General features: G+C 42.8%; 1 protein-coding gene across 5 annotated transcripts in view; it reads left to right on the plus strand.

Annotated features, from left to right (window-relative positions):
- FYN (FYN proto-oncogene, Src family tyrosine kinase) overlaps positions 1-17585 on the plus strand; it is a 217153-nt gene that overhangs the window by 155144 nt on the left and 44424 nt on the right. For 4 of the 5 annotated variants that reach the window (XM_017509250.2, XM_017509255.2, XM_037731608.1 and 1 more), the window contains 3 exons: positions 3449-3706; positions 8763-8859; positions 15093-15191. In XM_017509250.2, coding sequence (XP_017364739.1) covers positions 3460-3706; positions 8763-8859; positions 15093-15191 — 443 coding nt within the window. In that variant the 5' untranslated portion in view covers positions 3449-3459. Of the gene's footprint in view, positions 1-2356; positions 2675-3448; positions 3707-8762; positions 8860-15092; positions 15192-17585 lie in introns of those variants that run through there. The other variant, XM_037731609.1, reaches the window with a different exon arrangement.

A 17585-nucleotide genomic window follows, 5' to 3' on the forward strand; every position in this document is an offset into this window, starting at 1 on the left:
TCCTGATCAGAGTAACTCCAGGGCTCCACATTCATGATGGCATTACAGTGTTTCCTGGTACCCCACAGATCTAGAGCAAGTGAATTAGTACATTCCATGTCACAATGCACCTACAGCATTGGACATAACAGCCACAGCACATAACTGCATAATAAAGAATATTTGTATTTTAGCATGAATGATCCAAAGTTTGCCTGGTAGCAAGGAGCCTGGGCACACCGAATATAGCTAATGATTTTTCTTCCCTATTCATAAAATTATATATAAGCTCCTAGTTGCTTATTACAGTATATTTCTTTTTAAAAGTGGATTTTGAAAGATTATTTTTTCTTAGTTTGGTTAAATGTAGGATCCTATTTTCTTCAGGGTTCTGATATGGGGCTTATTTTGTTTTGCTGGAGTTGGAAGAGTAGTTTGCAATAAGCATTCTTATTAGTTCTGGGTTCTATTTCTCTATCACGGTGAGAAAACTTCTAGAGAAAAATCAGAGCACTTCATGTCACTCTTTAAAACTGCCTGCTTCTACCTAGCATGCCTGTTCTCCTGAAGAAATCATGCTGGGTCGCATGTTAATCACATCCATGTAAGGGAAGCATTCTTTCTCCTGTATAAATCAGAATTTCTTGAACTTGACACTATTAACACTTGGGGCCAAATAACTCTTATTTGTAGGAGGCTGCCCTGTGCACTGCAGGTTGTTTTAACAGCATTCTTGGCCTCTGCCCACTAGGTGTCACCCCTCCCCTCTGAGTGTGACAACCCAAAATGCCTCCAGACATTGCCCATTATGTCTCTTGTGGGGGAGCAGTAAAGTTACCCCTAGCTGAGAACCACTGGTGTCAGTGATGTGATTCTGTGAGTCAGGTCTCACATTCTCTAATCACAGTAGATCAGTTTAATTCCTGGGGGAAAAAAAAAAAAAAAGCATGTGGGACAAGAAATGTTTTCTGTCTGGCCTTTGCAGAAATGTAGAGCAACTTTCCACCATGAAAGAGTTCATATTGTATGAGCAAGGTAGCTTCAGTCTGATGAAGCAACATCAACAACAGATGATGAAATTCCTTTAGCACATCATGCCTTGGAAATAGCTTGCATTTCCTATTGGAAACTTGTTTAAATCACATCCATTTACCGTTAAGTTACAAAGCATGTTGGACACAGTATACTGTAAGCTAATCTCAAATGATTTAGTAGTAAATGTGTTCCAGATTTGGTGAGCTCAGCTCAAGCAGTAGGCGTCTCTTTTCCAAACATTTTCATTCTCAAGAACTGACATTCAATTCAGTATTTATTGAAACACGTAATATGAGAGAGCTTTAGAACAGTCTGATAGTGCTCCCATCACCCACTCCAGCAGAAAAGCAGTGCTCAGAAGAGCGCCCAGAGAGCTTCCCTGTCTGATGTGGCACCTCCCGCATTGGTTTGCAAGATAATATAGAAAAGTGTACTTTCTCCTTTGCCGCCCGAAGCCCTTCCCATCCTGTGCCAACTGTGTCCTCCCCAGTGAATAAATGTTATTACACATGATGTCATGTGTTTCTTATTTGATTCTTTGGTCCCAAATGGGCTGGTTTGCAGTTTTGCCAGGCACCTTCACTGCCTGTTCTACCTGACCCCTGTCAGCTTGATGGGGTATTGTAAGTCCAAAGTGGGACCATTTAACAACCTTATATTTCTGAATCTTCTTTGCTTCTCAGACATATACCAGTAGATTTTAAAATGCAAGGTACATTGCTGATAAAAGTCACAGGAAAGGCCTGGCACGGTGGTTCATGCCTGTAATCCCAGCACTTTGGGAGGCCGAGGCAGGCAGATCACTTGAGGTCAGGAGTTTGCCTGGCCAACATGGTAAAACCCCATCTCTACTAAAAATACAACAACAAAAAAAAAATTAGCTGGCTCTGGTGGTGGGCACCAGTAATCCCAGCTACTTGTGAGGCTGAGGCAGGAGAATCACTTGAACCTGGGAGGCGGAGGTTACAGTGAGCCAAGATCACACCACTGCACTCCAGCGTGGACAACAGAGTGAGACTCCATCTCAAAAAAATGTTTAAAAGTCACAGGAGGGATTGGCCTTGATACAGAGGTAAAGAAAGGGCAAAAGAGAAACATATAGGCTACAAAATCTTCACTTGTCTGGCTGCTATTTATTGTGCCAGGCACTGGCAATGTAGCTGTCACAAAAATGGACAGGGTCCCGCTTTCCTGGAACTCACAGTCCACTGGGCAGTGAGACAAGTGGACAGGCGCTGTTTTAATATGGCGCCAAGTGTGCAAGAAGGAGGGAGATTGGGATGCCATGGGAGCACTTGGGAAAGCACAACCCAGCCTGGAGGGGCAGGGCAGTCGGAGAAAGCCTTGCAGAGGAAGCAGTGCCTTATTAACTAGGACATGAAGGGTACATCGCATATCAAAGAGGAAGGGGAAAAAGTGTTCAAGGCTACGTTCCAAGGCCTGAAGCGGGTAGAGGAATGGAGTCTTTGAGGATTTGAAAAGTTGGGCATGTTTGAATAGGAGAGCTGAGACAGGAAGAGTGAAAAGTAAACAAGAAGGAGGAAATGAGGATGCTTCTCAGGATGCTGACTGGAGCAACTGGGTCACTGGCAGTGCCATTTACTACGATGAGGAGCCTGGGGGAAGAGGGTTTGAGGAGGGTGGGTTGGCAACAGCTCAGGTGGGTAATCCACCACTAACTCCAGAACATGGGAATTTTTTTTTATGTTTTTGAAGGATGTCAAAAGCTAATGGAAATCTGAAAAGTTAATTAGCTGCTTTAAGTGATTTCGTTACTATAGGGTATCATGATATCCTGCAAATATACTCGAACCTCTTAGGTTCTGCCGATTTTATTTTTCATCCAGTGACTAATTCTTAGTTTCGATGCTTAGCATCGTCTTAGTGCTTAAAATTGACCAGTTTTGTGCCTGAAGTTTAGTTACCCATGAGTGAAACAGTCTAGTGACTTGATTGGAAGTTGTGTTCTGACTTATCCAACACTTCTGTGCCCTCTTCCTGCAATTTCCTGTGCCATGACGGGAGTTTTTATTCTAATGTTGCATAGGCTCATTCTACAGAGCATATGTTATTTTTTTAGATGGCTAAAGCAAGGCAAAATTGGTAAGTATGATTCAATTGTCTTTAGGCAAGTATATGCTGTTAGAGAATTTGAAGAAGTACAGGCCTCATTCGAGGAAAGTTGCTGCATGGTGAACGATGTGCTCTGTGATGATGCTGTCATCCAGAACATGTGGGGAACAAATGTGATTGTGGGGTCAAGAGAACTAAGCTTCCTCTTACTAACCACCCCCCAAGCCACTGCCTTCCCTCATGCCCCCACAGGCCTGAAATAGCCAACAGTGAGCCTCGTCAATTACTTCTCGCTAACCGTAGAACAACCCAGCCACTAGGGGGCATCCCAGCTTACGTGTCCCCTTTTTGTCCTTGGCAGGAATTTAGATAATGGGCTGTGTGCAATGTAAGGATAAAGAAGCAACAAAACTGACGGAGGAGAGGGACGGCAGCCTGAACCAGAGTTCCGGGTACCGCTATGGCACAGACCCCACCCCTCAGCACTACCCCAGCTTTGGCGTGACCTCCATCCCCAACTACAACAACTTCCACGCAGCCGGGGGCCAAGGACTCACTGTCTTTGGAGGTGTGAACTCTTCGTCTCATACAGGGACCTTGCGAACGAGAGGAGGAACAGGTAAGCCCTCAAAGTCACAGAGTACAGAGAGAGGGCAGCTGCCCTTAACTCCTTTGGGAATTGAACATCTGGGCTCCCATCACTTCCCTTTGAACAGGAGTTTCTAATCTGTCTCCTCTGCTAGATAAGGGGCTGTAAGAAAAGCCAGAGCTTGATGTACAAACAAAATGCTTGGCTACAGGGGTGCAGGGTGCCCCAAGTTGCTGCTCTCTGAGGATTCTGGATGGGTTGGTGAGCTACAACATTCTACTGGGGAACTGTAGGTTAATGACTCTGAGCCTCGCCTGGCTGTTTGGCACAGAAGAACTAGGGCAGCCTTTTCAAATTGCGGATGTCTGAGCCATGTCCCAGTCTCTTGAATTAGAGGCTCCAGGACTGGGCCTGGGTGTGTGTATTTTGAGTCCTCTAGATATTAATGTATTACTTCTTCCTAATCCTCAGCCTGCCTTTTTTTTTTTTTTTTTTTTTTTTTTTTTTTTTTTTTTTTTTTTTTTTTTTTTTTTTTTTTTTTTTTTTTTTTTTTTTTTTGTACCACAAGGCTATATTTTGCTGCCTTATGTATTTGCTGACTTAGCTAATACTTTGTAAAATATCTGGCATACATTCTCAGACATATGTTTTCCAAAATATTTGTAAGTTATCTCATGCATCCTTAGTCATCCAAATTTTCTCTGAGTATGTGAACCATGGTAACTAGATATTTGATATTATTTGTTCCAAAATTATTTTGTTTATTGCAAAAGTTTGAAGGAATGCAGTGTCTCTCAGCTCATCTGGGAGTAGTTTTCTTATATAAAAGTTTAAAAGGATGCAGTATCTCTCAGCCCATCTGGCAGCTGGTACTTTCTCACCTAGGGAGGAGGCACTACTAAGGCATTAACAGGGTTTTTTTTCCCTCTGCACCCAACACGCAGCTGCGTAGTTGTATCCAGGGGTCTGACCCAGAGCCTTTGGACATTATCTACTTATCTTCTGCTAGCATAGCATACTCTGCCCCGTAGAAGAAGTATTTATGTTCATCCTCATGCCGTGGTGACTCTAGCTTTCCTTTTAACCCAGGCTTGCATGGGTTGAATACATGCTAGATACCTTTACCCATCCCTCCCACCTTCCCAAAGGCACCTGGAAAGGAGAGACACAGGCAGTCCAAGACCATCTGTCTCCTAAGGATGCAGAAGAAAAAAGAGCCAAAAACACACCCAACACAGCCCCATCCTTGTCCTTAACCACAAGAAGCATGAGGGCTTTCCCGGCCGACTGTTAATTCTGCCGACACAAGCATTGTCCTTGTTCATTCATTCCTGAGTGCTGGATATGGACCCCTGTGTCTGCAGGTATCCTTCAGTAAAGTCACTAGAGAGGGCCACCTGTGTTGAGCATGTGGGTCTCCACTGCAGTCAGGAGCATTGTTAGTCTAGGAGGCTACCTGGTTCCTTATAAAATTTGAAAGTTAAAACACAGTACCCTCAAATGTTGGCAGATTTTTCTGCCTTGAATTATTTTGTTTTAATATATATGCACGTCCTTTCTCCCGACACTGCCTTCAGTCCTATAAGGCCAAGAACAATGTCTGTGTTTCTCTGTAACCTCCTTTGATTCTCCCCTCAGTTCCTAGAACATGGAGCATAAAAGCCCTCAGTGAGAACTTGTCAGCTGATTCAAGGAGAGAGTGGGAATGCTGGCCTTCATGTGCCTTACCTTCCCCACAGTGGAGCTGGCTTGACTTCATTTTTAAATTGTTTTTAAAGAAAGGAATTTGTTAATGGAGTGGTAAATCAGAATAGGCATGACCTTACAGGTACCTGTATTTTTGTTTTAAGCCAATCTCTTTTTTTACCTTTCAAAGAAATCGAAGGAAAGAAGGACAGTTGCCAAGTGAGCCTTGCTTTGCATGGTCACACCCCTGAATGCTAACTCTCCTAAGGGAAGTCCCGCTTGGGATGGGGCAGAAAGACAAGCCCCACTCCTCTCTGTGGTCCTCGAATAGTGCCGTGACGCATCTGTTCCCTTGAAACTACCTACACAGCAAACTGGCAGCTTGGTAAAAAAGTGGGCTCTGGCTGGGTGCAATGTCTCATGCCTGTGATCCCAGCACTTTGGGAGGCCAACGTGGATGGATCACTTGAAGTCAGGAGTTTGAGACCAACCTGGCCAACATGGCAAAACCCTGTCTCTACTAAAAATACAAAAAATTAGCCAGTCATGGTGGCAGATAACTGTAATTCCAGCTACTTGAGAGGCTGAGGCAGGAGAATTGCTTGAACCCAGGAGGCAGAGGCTGCAGTGAGCCGAGATCGCACCATTGCACTCCAGCCTGGGCAACAAGAGTGAAACGCTGTATCAAAAAAAAAAAAAAAAAAAAAAAAAAGTGGGCTCCGTGTCGTGTGTTCTGTTGGCCATAGTGGGCGCTCTGAAGTGCGGAGACCAAATGAGAAGCCAGACTGCAGGGAACTGCTATTAGTTATCAACTGCTGTATAACAGATCGCCACAAAACGTAGCAGCTTAAAACGAAACACACTTAATTTCTGTTTTTTAATTTCAGGTGTTTTTTATTCAAAGGCTCTTAAAAGAAATAAAACAGAAAAGCTAACGATCTGATGAAATGTACAGTTCAAAAGTGTATTTTGGTGTTTAACAACAAGTCCCAGGAAAGAAAACTACAGAGTTGTTTTGAACCAGACATATAAGTTATCACTGGCAAGGCTGTGGCACTACTAAAACAAAAATAAAAAATTAACTCTCTTGATCATATAGATATCTCTATGAAAATCTTTTTATTTCAACCTGTACAAAAAGTCTTTCTTCGTAATTTTTTAAATAATTTAATGGCTGTCAACTATGTGATGTTTAATTTTTTTTTTTTATGTACAGAAGTTATGTTTCCCAAATCTTACCCAACGATTATGGCACTTAGTTGAGACATTTCTAGCAGAAAATTTCCCCTCCCCTCTAACCGAGCTATCAAATTTCTGTCCTAACTAATGCAAAAATATCAAGTAGTGAGAGACCCAGGTTTATAACTGTACTAGATACACAGAGGGTGCTGCATTCAGTCTGGATTTTCACAAAGCAGTAATATTCCAGGGAGCGTAGAACCAATAATACCACAACTTTTAAAAAATGAAACAAAAACAAATACATTTATCTTCTGACTATGTAATTTTCACTAGAATCTACACTTCTCAGAGGAGCAAGCCTTTTGAAACTATGAAATGTCACTGACATCTGTCATCAAATACAAGCATAAAATTTAAGAACTGAAAGATACTTGAAAGAAATAACTGCTTAGCCCTAGCTTCAGAGCTAGGAGGATTTGGTCTGTGGAATCAGGAAGGCCAGCAACCTGTCCCAGCACAAAAGAAAATAGACTCTGAGGTAGATAACTAATCATACACAGCTGACCAGACAAGTACACAGTTTTGGAAGACAACTTAATTTACCATTGCTTTTAAAACATATGCAATTGCCTTCATAAAAGAGCTTTAATAACAGTGAATTATGTGTACCAAAGTAGAAATAACTGTGTATTTATGAATCAGGAATTTCATAGTTTCCAAATTGGTTTTCTTTACACTTGAACACTTGTAGTGATGATGTAACACATGGCACTGCTTGAATCCAGATCTTCCTTCATGCTTTTTGTGTGTGTGTGTCCATACATCAATTAAAATTATAAAACCTAAATGTACAGTTTCTGTGGGTCAGGAATCTGCGAATGACTTAGTTGGGTCCTCTACTTCAGAATCTCTCACAAGCTGCAATCAAGGTGTGTTGGCTGGACTACAGTCATCTCACAGCTTAGCTGAGAATGATCTGCTTCCAAACTCATGGAGTGCTGGCGGGATTTGGGGCCTCACTGGTTCTCAGTTCTTGGCCGCATGGGTCTCGCCAGCATGGCGCCTTGCTTCATCAAAGTGTGCAAGCTGAAGTGGCAATAAAGAGAGTGCTAGAAAGATACAAGTCACCATCTTTTGAAGCCTAGTCACCTAAGGGACTACACAGTCTGTTGGGTAGAAGCAAGTCGTTAGATCCAGCCCACACTCAAGGGGAGGGGATTGCACAACACATGAAAACCAGGAGGCAGGAATCATTGGGGATTATGCCTATTGGGTTGGGCATGGTAGGTCACACCTGTAATCCCAGCACTTTGGGAAGTCAAGGCAGGAGGATCACTTGAGCCCAGGGGTTTGAGACCAGCCTAGGCAACATAGTGAGACCCCCCCCCATCTCTATTAAACAAACAAACAAAAAGAATCATGCCTAATTATATGGAGGAAATCCTAGGCCAAATGACATTGGATATTCTCTGCTGCTGCTGCTAGCAAACTCCTGCAAAGCAGGAAGGGCCTCTCTAGAGAGTCAGCCAGATTGAGAGGACGTAGGGTGAGTGTGAGGAAGAGTGAGTGCTACAAGACAATGTGAGGAGAGGTGAGTTCAAGGCAGAAGGAGGACAGGGAGAGGGTTCCATTTTCAGCAGTGGGGCTGAGCAGCACAGAACTGCAGAACCAACTGCAGATGCCACGGGCAGTACCTCCTCTAATTGGGGCAAATATTACAGAAAGGGTCTTCTCTAAATTTCCCCAAGCTGCAGGAGGCGTTTCCTATTACATTCTATATTACTGTTTTACTAGGAGAAAGAGTGGTCCATTTGGCCCAGAGCCTAACATGGGCTCCAAGTGGAGGAAGATGTGACTAACAAGGCATGTCAGTAACTGCTGCAGAGCCCTGCAAACCTGAACCCTCCAACGCTGGCTGCCCTTTTGTTTGGGATGCAATCTTAATATCTCCCTGCTCCTCAGCACTCATTCAAAGCTATACAGAAAGAAGTCCTTCAGCTCCATGTTTTTATCAGATCCAGTAAGGCTTCCCCTACAAAGACCAAGGCGTAAACACAGCCCTGTGACTGTGGTTTTCACACATTAATTACAACACCTCATCACGTTGTTAGTGCTGGCTAGATGTAGATTTTGAGAATGAGATTTTTAGTGAAGATTTAATTTCTTGGAATTAATTTCCCCTTGTGTAATAATCTCCATCTTGATTTTGTTTTGGCAGGAGTGACGCTATTTGTGGCCCTTTATGACTATGAAGCACGGACGGAAGATGACCTGAGTTTTCACAAAGGAGAAAAATTTCAAATATTGAACAGCTCGTAAGTTTGGAGAGGGAGGAGAAGCATGTGTACCTTTCAGATTGAGAAGGGTTCTTGCATTTCCAGTCTGCACCTCTTCAGATGTCTGAAATCTAAAAGAACATTTGCTAAATTCACTAGTTCATAACAATATACTTTGAGAAAAAGAAGAGTCAGTGACACAGTGCAGTATTTTATGGCACTGTGTGTCCAAGGAATTTTCAGAGAATACCAAAAATACTAGTAGAGTCCATGTGTATTGGTTTTGGTTTAGGTTTAAAGGTTCTAAAAGCACCAGCATCATCCTGCATAGCCCTCAGTGTTTCTCCAAACCTACCTACAGTTTCAAGTGATTGGCGTAAGCCTTGGCTACCCACGTTTTATGCTCTCTGCCTTGAGATTTTCTTCACATTTCAGATGTTACACTAGCTTGCAACCCTCACTTGAGGCTTGCAACAAGTTCTTTGTTTAATAAACCACTAAACATTTCATTGGTGAAGCCTGTGGAGGCGTCTCCCTGCAATGAAAATTTGGGAGTGACTGAAGTCTTTTGGAGATAGAAGAGAAGTGATTTCACCCACTCATGAATGACTAGGCTGTATGGTTGTTTAAAGTTGGCCAGGAGGAACAGCAGTTAAACAGGCAGTGGGGAGATTTCAAGAGTGAGGATCACTCCCTTTTCAAATACTACATTCAATACCTCCATAAGGAAGAGTAAATATGGGTCAGATTTTCTTATGGTTTATAAATACTGCCTCTATTAGATTGAGGCAGTATGCATGGATGAGGCCCTTCAGGAAAAGATAGGCTCTGAAGAAAGTTGGGGATTAGGGGGCTCCCACATCAGCAATCCAGGCATCTCAAGCATCCCTATGAGTACTCCCAGTGGTTGGGAAAGAATGCCACCCAGGGGCTGAGGGGCACACCAGGAAGTCCTTCTATGCCACCAAGTCTGGTTGCTTCTCCTCTGCTCTCTGAGCAAACCGGATTCCATGATGGTGGAAGGACTTGGAGCCATCCTTCCCAGAAGGATGTGCCAGAGGAAGTAAGAGGCAATCCTGCTCACACCGCACACCCCAGGAAAGAGGAGTGCTGATTGTCACAGGGAACCCCCTCAGGCTTGAAAACTGCCTCCTTGGAAAGCCCACCCTTCCCTGGAATGCCCCCTGGCTCACAGAACCATGCACTGAGAATATGCCGACTTTCAATAGCAAGAACTGAATACCTCCGTAAGGGGCCGATGACTCTGAGACATCAGAAGACACAGTCTACATAGCCACAAGTTTTCAAACATACATTAGTATTGTCATCATTAACAAAGGTGTGGGGTGGGTTTTTTAGAAGTTTTTATTGAAATACATGCAGAAAAGTGCACTTATCAAAGGTGTACACAGTAATGATTGCACAACAAGGTGAACGTCCTTGCTGCCGCTCGCCTGTACACTTAAAAATGATTAAAATGATAAATTTTATGTTGCCTATATTTTACCGCAATTTTCAAAAAGTATACAGTTTACTGAATTTTCACAAGCTGAATATGCCTGTGCAGCCACCACCCACGTCAAGAAGAGTGTTACCTGCCCCACAAGTCCTCCTCCTGTAGCCATAGGAATTTTTTTAAAAAATAGTGAACAGCTGCCATTCATTGAAGGCTCCTGGTTTACCAGCCATGTGCTCAGTTACAAACGTTCTCATGCATTCTTCCACAACTGTCTGAGGTATGCATCGACGTCATCGTTTGACATCTGAGGAGCTGGAGGCCCGGATTATGAAACTGCCCCAGAGCACAGAGCTGGCTGGTGGCAGAGGCCAGGGCGAGGAACAGGGAGGCAACCTGAGAACAGGGTCAGGTTTGATCTGGGCAGGGCTCAGTACTTTATCAAAGGGGATGGGACCCTTCAAGTGACATGAAGGTTTGGAGAGTTGGCTAGGGCTGGAGAGGAGGGAACTGGGCCTTGATCCTCTCTTGGGTATACCTCCTTGCTGTTATTTTGATTCTCAGATGACCGCTGCTTTTTGGAGTCTATTAACTTTGAATTCTGAAATCTGCCTTCCCAACCTCCCCAGTTTATTAAATATTCCCTACATGCCAAGGTTGATTAGAAATTTCAAGACCATTTGCAAACTTTCAACCACAAGAACCAAGGAATAGTGCAGCACAGAACCAGCTCTCTGGGAGGCTCTGTCCACACTGCACGTGCATCTGTGCATCAGGCTCGGGGGCGTTGGAAAGTCAGTCGCTGCCAATGTCAATCCCATGCCTACTTCCTTTGTTAATCTGGAAAGGATCTGCAATGTCACCAAATTGAAATTTTAGAGAAACACTTAAGGGAGATCCAGTCTGTCTCAATCTATATTTTGCGACTTCCATGCACGGCCTTTGCTGTTTTCAGAGTCCTTTGAGCCTCTAGCCCTGTTCTTGTGGAGGAAAATATTGCAAAGGTTCTCTTCCTCTTAATGTTCTTCCTTTCTGCCAGTGGAATTCTGTATCAGTGGAATTTTAAAATGTCCTTTCTCAAAGTTATAGAAAAGAAAAATAAGTTTTGTGTAACAAGACGATATCCTGAAGTCAAGGGTAATAATAGGGAAGAGAAAATCGTGAAGGAAAAACAAAGCAATAATACGGAAGCAGATGGCACGCAGCTCCTCCCCTCCCCCATCCTCTCCCGCCTCTGGCTCTCACCCGTGGAGGAGAGGAAGGGATAGGGCTCTGTTCTGCCAGGGCAGCTGCCACACCTCCTAGTGTGTGTCCACCCACTCCCTTCCCCTGTCAAGAGGCAGGCACTGGAGGCCACAGGGCCGGTTTTGTTGAAGTACAGCATACACCATGGGATATGCATGTATGTACGTACCCAGAGGCGGTGTTCCTGCTGCCCAGCAAGGGGCAAAGGTGCTTCATTGAACTGTTGTAAGTGGTCAGTGTCATGTAGTAGGAGATTATTAAATTTGAACCCATTTTGCAAAATGTTTAAGTGCACCCATTTTATTCCCTGTTTTTGCATTTCAAGACTAGTCATTTACCATCTAGGAACAGTGACTCTTTAAAATGTAATAAATGTTTTACACAGAGTGGAGTAGTGGTCACGGCCAAGGGCATTTTTTTTTCTATTGTGATAAAAAGAAATCCTGGTTTAGAGCCCCACCCAAGCATTTGTTAAAATTGTTACTGATATGCTCTCTAAAAATCAGATTATAAAAATGCTATACTACTGGGCAAACCAAGGCTGACTTCTGTTGGCAAATACCACTCCCTGGCTCCAAGACTCTAGGGCTCCCAGCTCCTGGCCCACAAGCCTAGGAGCAACTTTGGAGTCTGGGGATAGGCTCTTTTCTTGGTGAGGGGACAGAATCTTTTAATATGTCTTTAAATCAGAGGAATAGACAGAGCTATTATGAAACCTTTAAAAGCCAATCCAAACCAGTGTCAGGCTTTAAATCATGTATTTGAATTAGACCAAGATAACAAAGAATATCTCACCAAGTATAAATTGAAGAAGCTGAACTATAAGAACAGTTTAAAGAAATACAGCTTTAACAATGCGAACTACCCACAGTAACTCGAGAAATAAAAGGCAACATAGTAAAGCTCCTATTTTCCTAAATCCACATGAATATAGAGTATATTTATAGGTGAATTGGTGCTTCTAGTGTATCAAAAAGATGACTTATTCACTTGCTCAACAGCTCTTGATAAATATTTTGAGTCTGTACCAGCCTCTCTGGGCTCAACATGTGAGGTTTACTACATAATAAACTTTGAATCTTTGTCACCTTATGTCTCCTTTGATGAAGAAAGTGACCCTGGAAAGCCTAGAAAAAGAGAAATCAAGGATTTTATCTTCCTCATGAGTTGCTGAAAACCCTTGTGAGATTAAGAGGGTCAAGTAAGAAAATCATGAATTCTTGATTCATGACTTTAGAATGAGCTGATAATTGCATTCCGGTCTGTGCTACACTATTTAGGTCCATAGACCAAAATGAGATCGTTAATGCTAGATTTGAATTGGAAATGACTTCATTAATGCCAGATCACCTGAATAAGGCTGGGTTTGTCCCAGCCTGCAGCAAAATATATTGGCTTCCCGTCCCCATTGACATTTTCACATACCCTAAAATTGATGCTAGCCTTTTTTTTTTCTTAACTCAATTAGAACTAACCTGATGGTTATCTTGCATTAAAAAAATAATAAATAAATAATAAGCCTGTGCTACAAGCTCTTAATTTTTTCCTCACCATTTTGGAGCATTTCTCAGGCTGGGTGGGAGGAGGTAGAAGGGGAAGAGATGGGTATTGTTTTTATGATGAAATATCTCCATCTAGTGGAACTTCAGAGCAGTAACTGTTGTCACTATATTAAAGTGATTCTCTCCAAAGCCATTTCCTTAAACACATTGTGTTTAAAGAAAAAAATAAACTTCCATATATGTTCTTGGATGATATTCTTACGACTGTACGTATTTCTTTTGGAAGACATAGAAATGAGACTGGTACAAGCTGTTAAGATGTTAACATTTTTAATGTCATGATTTGAGCCTGAAAGAAAGGGGCGCTTACAATAGAGGAGCAGCACTGTGCAGGTCCCACCCCACTGGTAACGTTCTAGCTCTTAAGTTGGGAAGTGGGTTCACAGGGTTCGTATATACTGTACCTATATTCTTCAATATGTGTAAATATTTCATAACAATTTTGAACTAAATTTAAGGTTATGAATAAATCTAGACATGAACTAAATGTAAGGTTATGAATAAAGGACTCTGTGAATATGAGAACTGTACTTTTGATTGATTTGTAATAGGGTAAAAAGGAGAGATTAGGAAACTGATTAAAACATAAGGTTTTTAAAAACCTTTGCTGACACCTTGGTTTTTTGTGGGCTCTTCTGTTACTTATGCCACCAGACAGTTTCCCACAGCGGCACCCACAGTGCACACTGGCTTGTCCCCTTTGTTCTATTGCTCTGTTAAATCCTATCTGGAGTGGTTGCTCCCTGCTCACTTTGCTCAGAGAGCTCAGCTTTAGAGAGACTGGAATAAGGCTTGAGTTTAACGTGGAGGCTGGTTATTCTCTACCTGATTAAATCTGTCTGGGAGCATCTTTTACCATGGCCAAAAGCCAACATATTTTTGTCCTGGCTGAAAGCTTTGACACAGAACCTTGCCAAAAAGCTGATTTAAAAAAAAAAAAAAAGGCCTGGAGTTTTGCTTGCTGCCTCCAAGGCCCAAAAAAGGAGGGAGAGAAGGTGCTGAGCCTCAAGAGATCAGATTTGCTGGGAGGTCTGATTTGCTTGAGGGCAATCATGTCCTTGACCTCAGGCTGGTGGAAGGTTCTGCAGATACTCAGTGGATGTCAGAGCCACAGCACCTCATCCATTGCCTCCCCGATGTTAGTGGGAAGAGGTACACACTCGATTCCTGCTCTTTGTCACAGATAGGCCTGTGTAAACCCAAGCAGATGAAATTGAAATGTTTAATATACTCACTGGGTTCAAAATGAGAGTAGCTACAGGCTCCCCTTTCACCTCCTCTGAGAGCTCCCCAAGTTAATACCACACTCCCATACTGTGGCATGGAGCCTAAGGCAGTACAAAGTGGCATGACTAAAAGTCTCAGTCCCTTGCCAAGTTTCTGTGCTTCCCCTGTGCGAGCACATGCAGCTATACCCACCCTTTTCCCCAGCACATCAGCCTCAGGCCAGTGCCCTGGACATTTGATGGCATCACCTCTGATTGAAAATGCCTGGGAAGGGCGAGCCTATCGTCTTCATCATTCTACCTGCAGAGAGCTGTCTCCCCATTGTTTCGAGAGCAAGCCAGGCAGGTGTTTAGAGTATCCTTCATCCCTTACCAGACCTCCTGACAAGCTTCCCTTCCCAGATGATCTGCAACGAGGATGTTTTTCTTAAGCAGGCTGAGGCTGGGTTCCCTTTCCCTCCGTCCAAGTTGAGGACACTAAGCAAGCAAAATACCTCCCTCTGAGAGAGACCTCTCATGGCCAGGATCCCACATTCTTAATTCACAAATAAGGCAAAAGACAACAGTAGGTTCATCTCATGGCTGACTCGAACTGGAACCTTCTGACCTTGACAGGGGAGCTATGTTGGCGTTCAGAGTAAAGGAATAGGTTGGAGAAATCAGGTGGCAGGATGATTAGGTGACAGTTATACAGTTATACACGTCAGATCTCAGTGAGTCTCTAACTGCAAGATGTTGAAATGGTCAACATACTTACTTGTCTTTTTTCTTTTTTCTTTACAGGGAAGGAGATTGGTGGGAAGCCCGCTCCTTGACAACTGGAGAGACAGGTTACATTCCCAGCAATTATGTGGCTCCAGTTGACTCTATCCAGGCAGAAGAGTATGTTTCGTTTTATTTTCACTTAACTACTTGCTTGTAAAAGTTGGTTGCTACAGTACACTGCCATTAACATTGGGCAGGAGGGAGAAGAAATTCACAACAGTGATTAAAGCTGAATTTCACGGGCTTTCTGCCCTGGTTTTTGTTCTATATAATATTAACTTACTGTTTTTCTTGAAGCCTCCTCACTCTTATTTTGAAAGGAAACTTTCTATCAATACCCTAAATGAAAACCCGGTAAAACTTGTCATAGATTAAAAGTAGCCATAAAAATATGAAGTCCTAGCTAGAGCATATATTAATTGCCAACCCAAGTTTCTAAGCCCACAGTCTGCTCCTACTGTTGCAGGGAAAGAGGAAAGAGTAGCAAGTAATTGCCAAAGACTAAGACTTTTCTCCTAAGTGTGATCAGAAATACTAAAAGAGTGCTGAAAAGACACCTTTTATGTCCAGTAAAAGTGACTCATATACAGTGTGTCCTTCCAACTTGGGAAACACTACAGTGATTTGGAACCCCAGTTGGTTTCTTTGATAGTAAATAGTAATGGGCAGTTAATTTGGCCCAACTATTCAACTGGTAGCAGTTTAGGAAGGTGGTTAGTAGGCTGAAGGGATTTAGAAGGGATGACCTTTCTCCCTTCTCCTGACCCCTGGGGATTAATGGGCACTCCCAAGGGGAAGAATTGCCTATGGCTGTTTGCCAGCCCTGACTTCTGAACTGAGGGAAGGGGAGATGGAGCCATGATTTCTCAAATGCAGGAACTTGGCCTCCTCCCTGACACCTTGGGTCTTGCCTCTCTAGAAAGGTTGTTGAGAAAAGTCAGTCACTGAGTCCAGCCTTTCGCTCTGATATTTAATTTTGCCATGGATTTGTTTAAGCAGTGCAAGGGGGATTAGGCTCCACACCCTAGCCAAATCCCCAGTTGGATTGTTCTCTTCTTTAATTCCCTTGTACTTCCTCTAAGAGGATCTGTTTTGTTTCCCATTCTCAAATACTCAGTGGTTATTAGCTATTTTTTTCTCCTAGTGAGTGTGTTTCATCATCAGTGAATCAAGGTATTTGTATGTAATTTGTATTTTAGGGCAGGTTTACAAACATCTTAGTGTTCTTTCAGAATAAAAAATACCACCAAAAAGTGGCATTACCCTGATTCAACTGGGAACTTGTCAGCTATATATTTAAGTTATATTTATAATGGTCAACTTCTTAAATATTTTATTTTTAAAGAATATTATTTTTTTAAATAATGCCTTTGGTTTTACATATGCAATTAACTATTATTATCTTAAAATACTATTGTTTCGGTACAATCCATTGTTCTAACAATTCCTTTTTCACCACTGTTTTACACAGCATTCTAACTGGATTATTGGTACAAATCCAGAAAGCCATTTCTCACAAATAATCGGCACAATAGTCTTTACACCAACTGGTGCTAGATTATAAGGATTGTTGCACGTTTTGGTGCCTCTAAAAGTCACTGAGGAGCTAACAGGAAGTGTCTGTTTTCTTCAGTGAAACTTAAGTTCACGAAAGAATTTGACAGTGAACTCATAATACCTATATTCAAGCATAATGAATTGAAATTTCATTTTAGAATCTGGATCCTTTCACAGTAAAATATTCTAAAAATTGTTCCCACACACAGATTCCAATTGAATACTCCCGCATTCTCCCTTGGGTTTGGGGGGCACCTGCTGCTCATTCAGCATCTAATGCTGATATATTAACTAATTGCCAGGCTTGGTTTAGGCTTGAGAATGCAGGGGGAAGACATAGGGCAAATAACAAAAGTCTTGGGGTGACTTAATTTGATGCCTCCTAAAGTGGCACAGAGTATCATTAGTTTCTTCAGGGATAATATATTGAAATATCTGCAACACCAAGCCATTTTTAAGGACATGCTTATTGGCCAAGCACAGATCTCAAAGCTACAGTTCCAGTCCCTACAGTTGTGCCAAAGAGAAGATCTCTCAGGGCCAGGCGTGGCAGCTCACTCCTGTAATCCCAGCATTTCAGGAGGGCAAGACAGGAGGGTCACTTGAGCTCAGGAGTTTGAGACCGAAGACAGCCTCACTCTGTCCCCAGGCTAGAGTACAGGGGCCATATCTCCGCTCACTGCAACCTCCACCACCCTAATTTAAGCAATTCTCTTGCCTCAGCCTTCCAAGTAGCTGGGACTACAAGCACATGCCACCACGCCCAGGGGACATCATAGGGAGACAGTCTCACTCTGTCCCCAGGCTAGAGTGCAGTGGCCCTATCTCGGCTCACTGCAACCTCCACCTCCCTGGCTCAAGCAATTCTTGTGCCTCAGCCTCCTGAATAACTGAGATTACAGACACATGCCACCACACCCAGCTAATTTTTGTATTTTCAGTAGAGACAGGGTT

Source organism: Cebus imitator, unplaced genomic scaffold, assembly GCF_001604975.1.
Source record: "Cebus imitator isolate Cc_AM_T3 unplaced genomic scaffold, Cebus_imitator-1.0 Scaffold413, whole genome shotgun sequence".
Lineage (NCBI taxonomy): Eukaryota > Metazoa > Chordata > Mammalia > Primates > Cebidae > Cebus > Cebus imitator.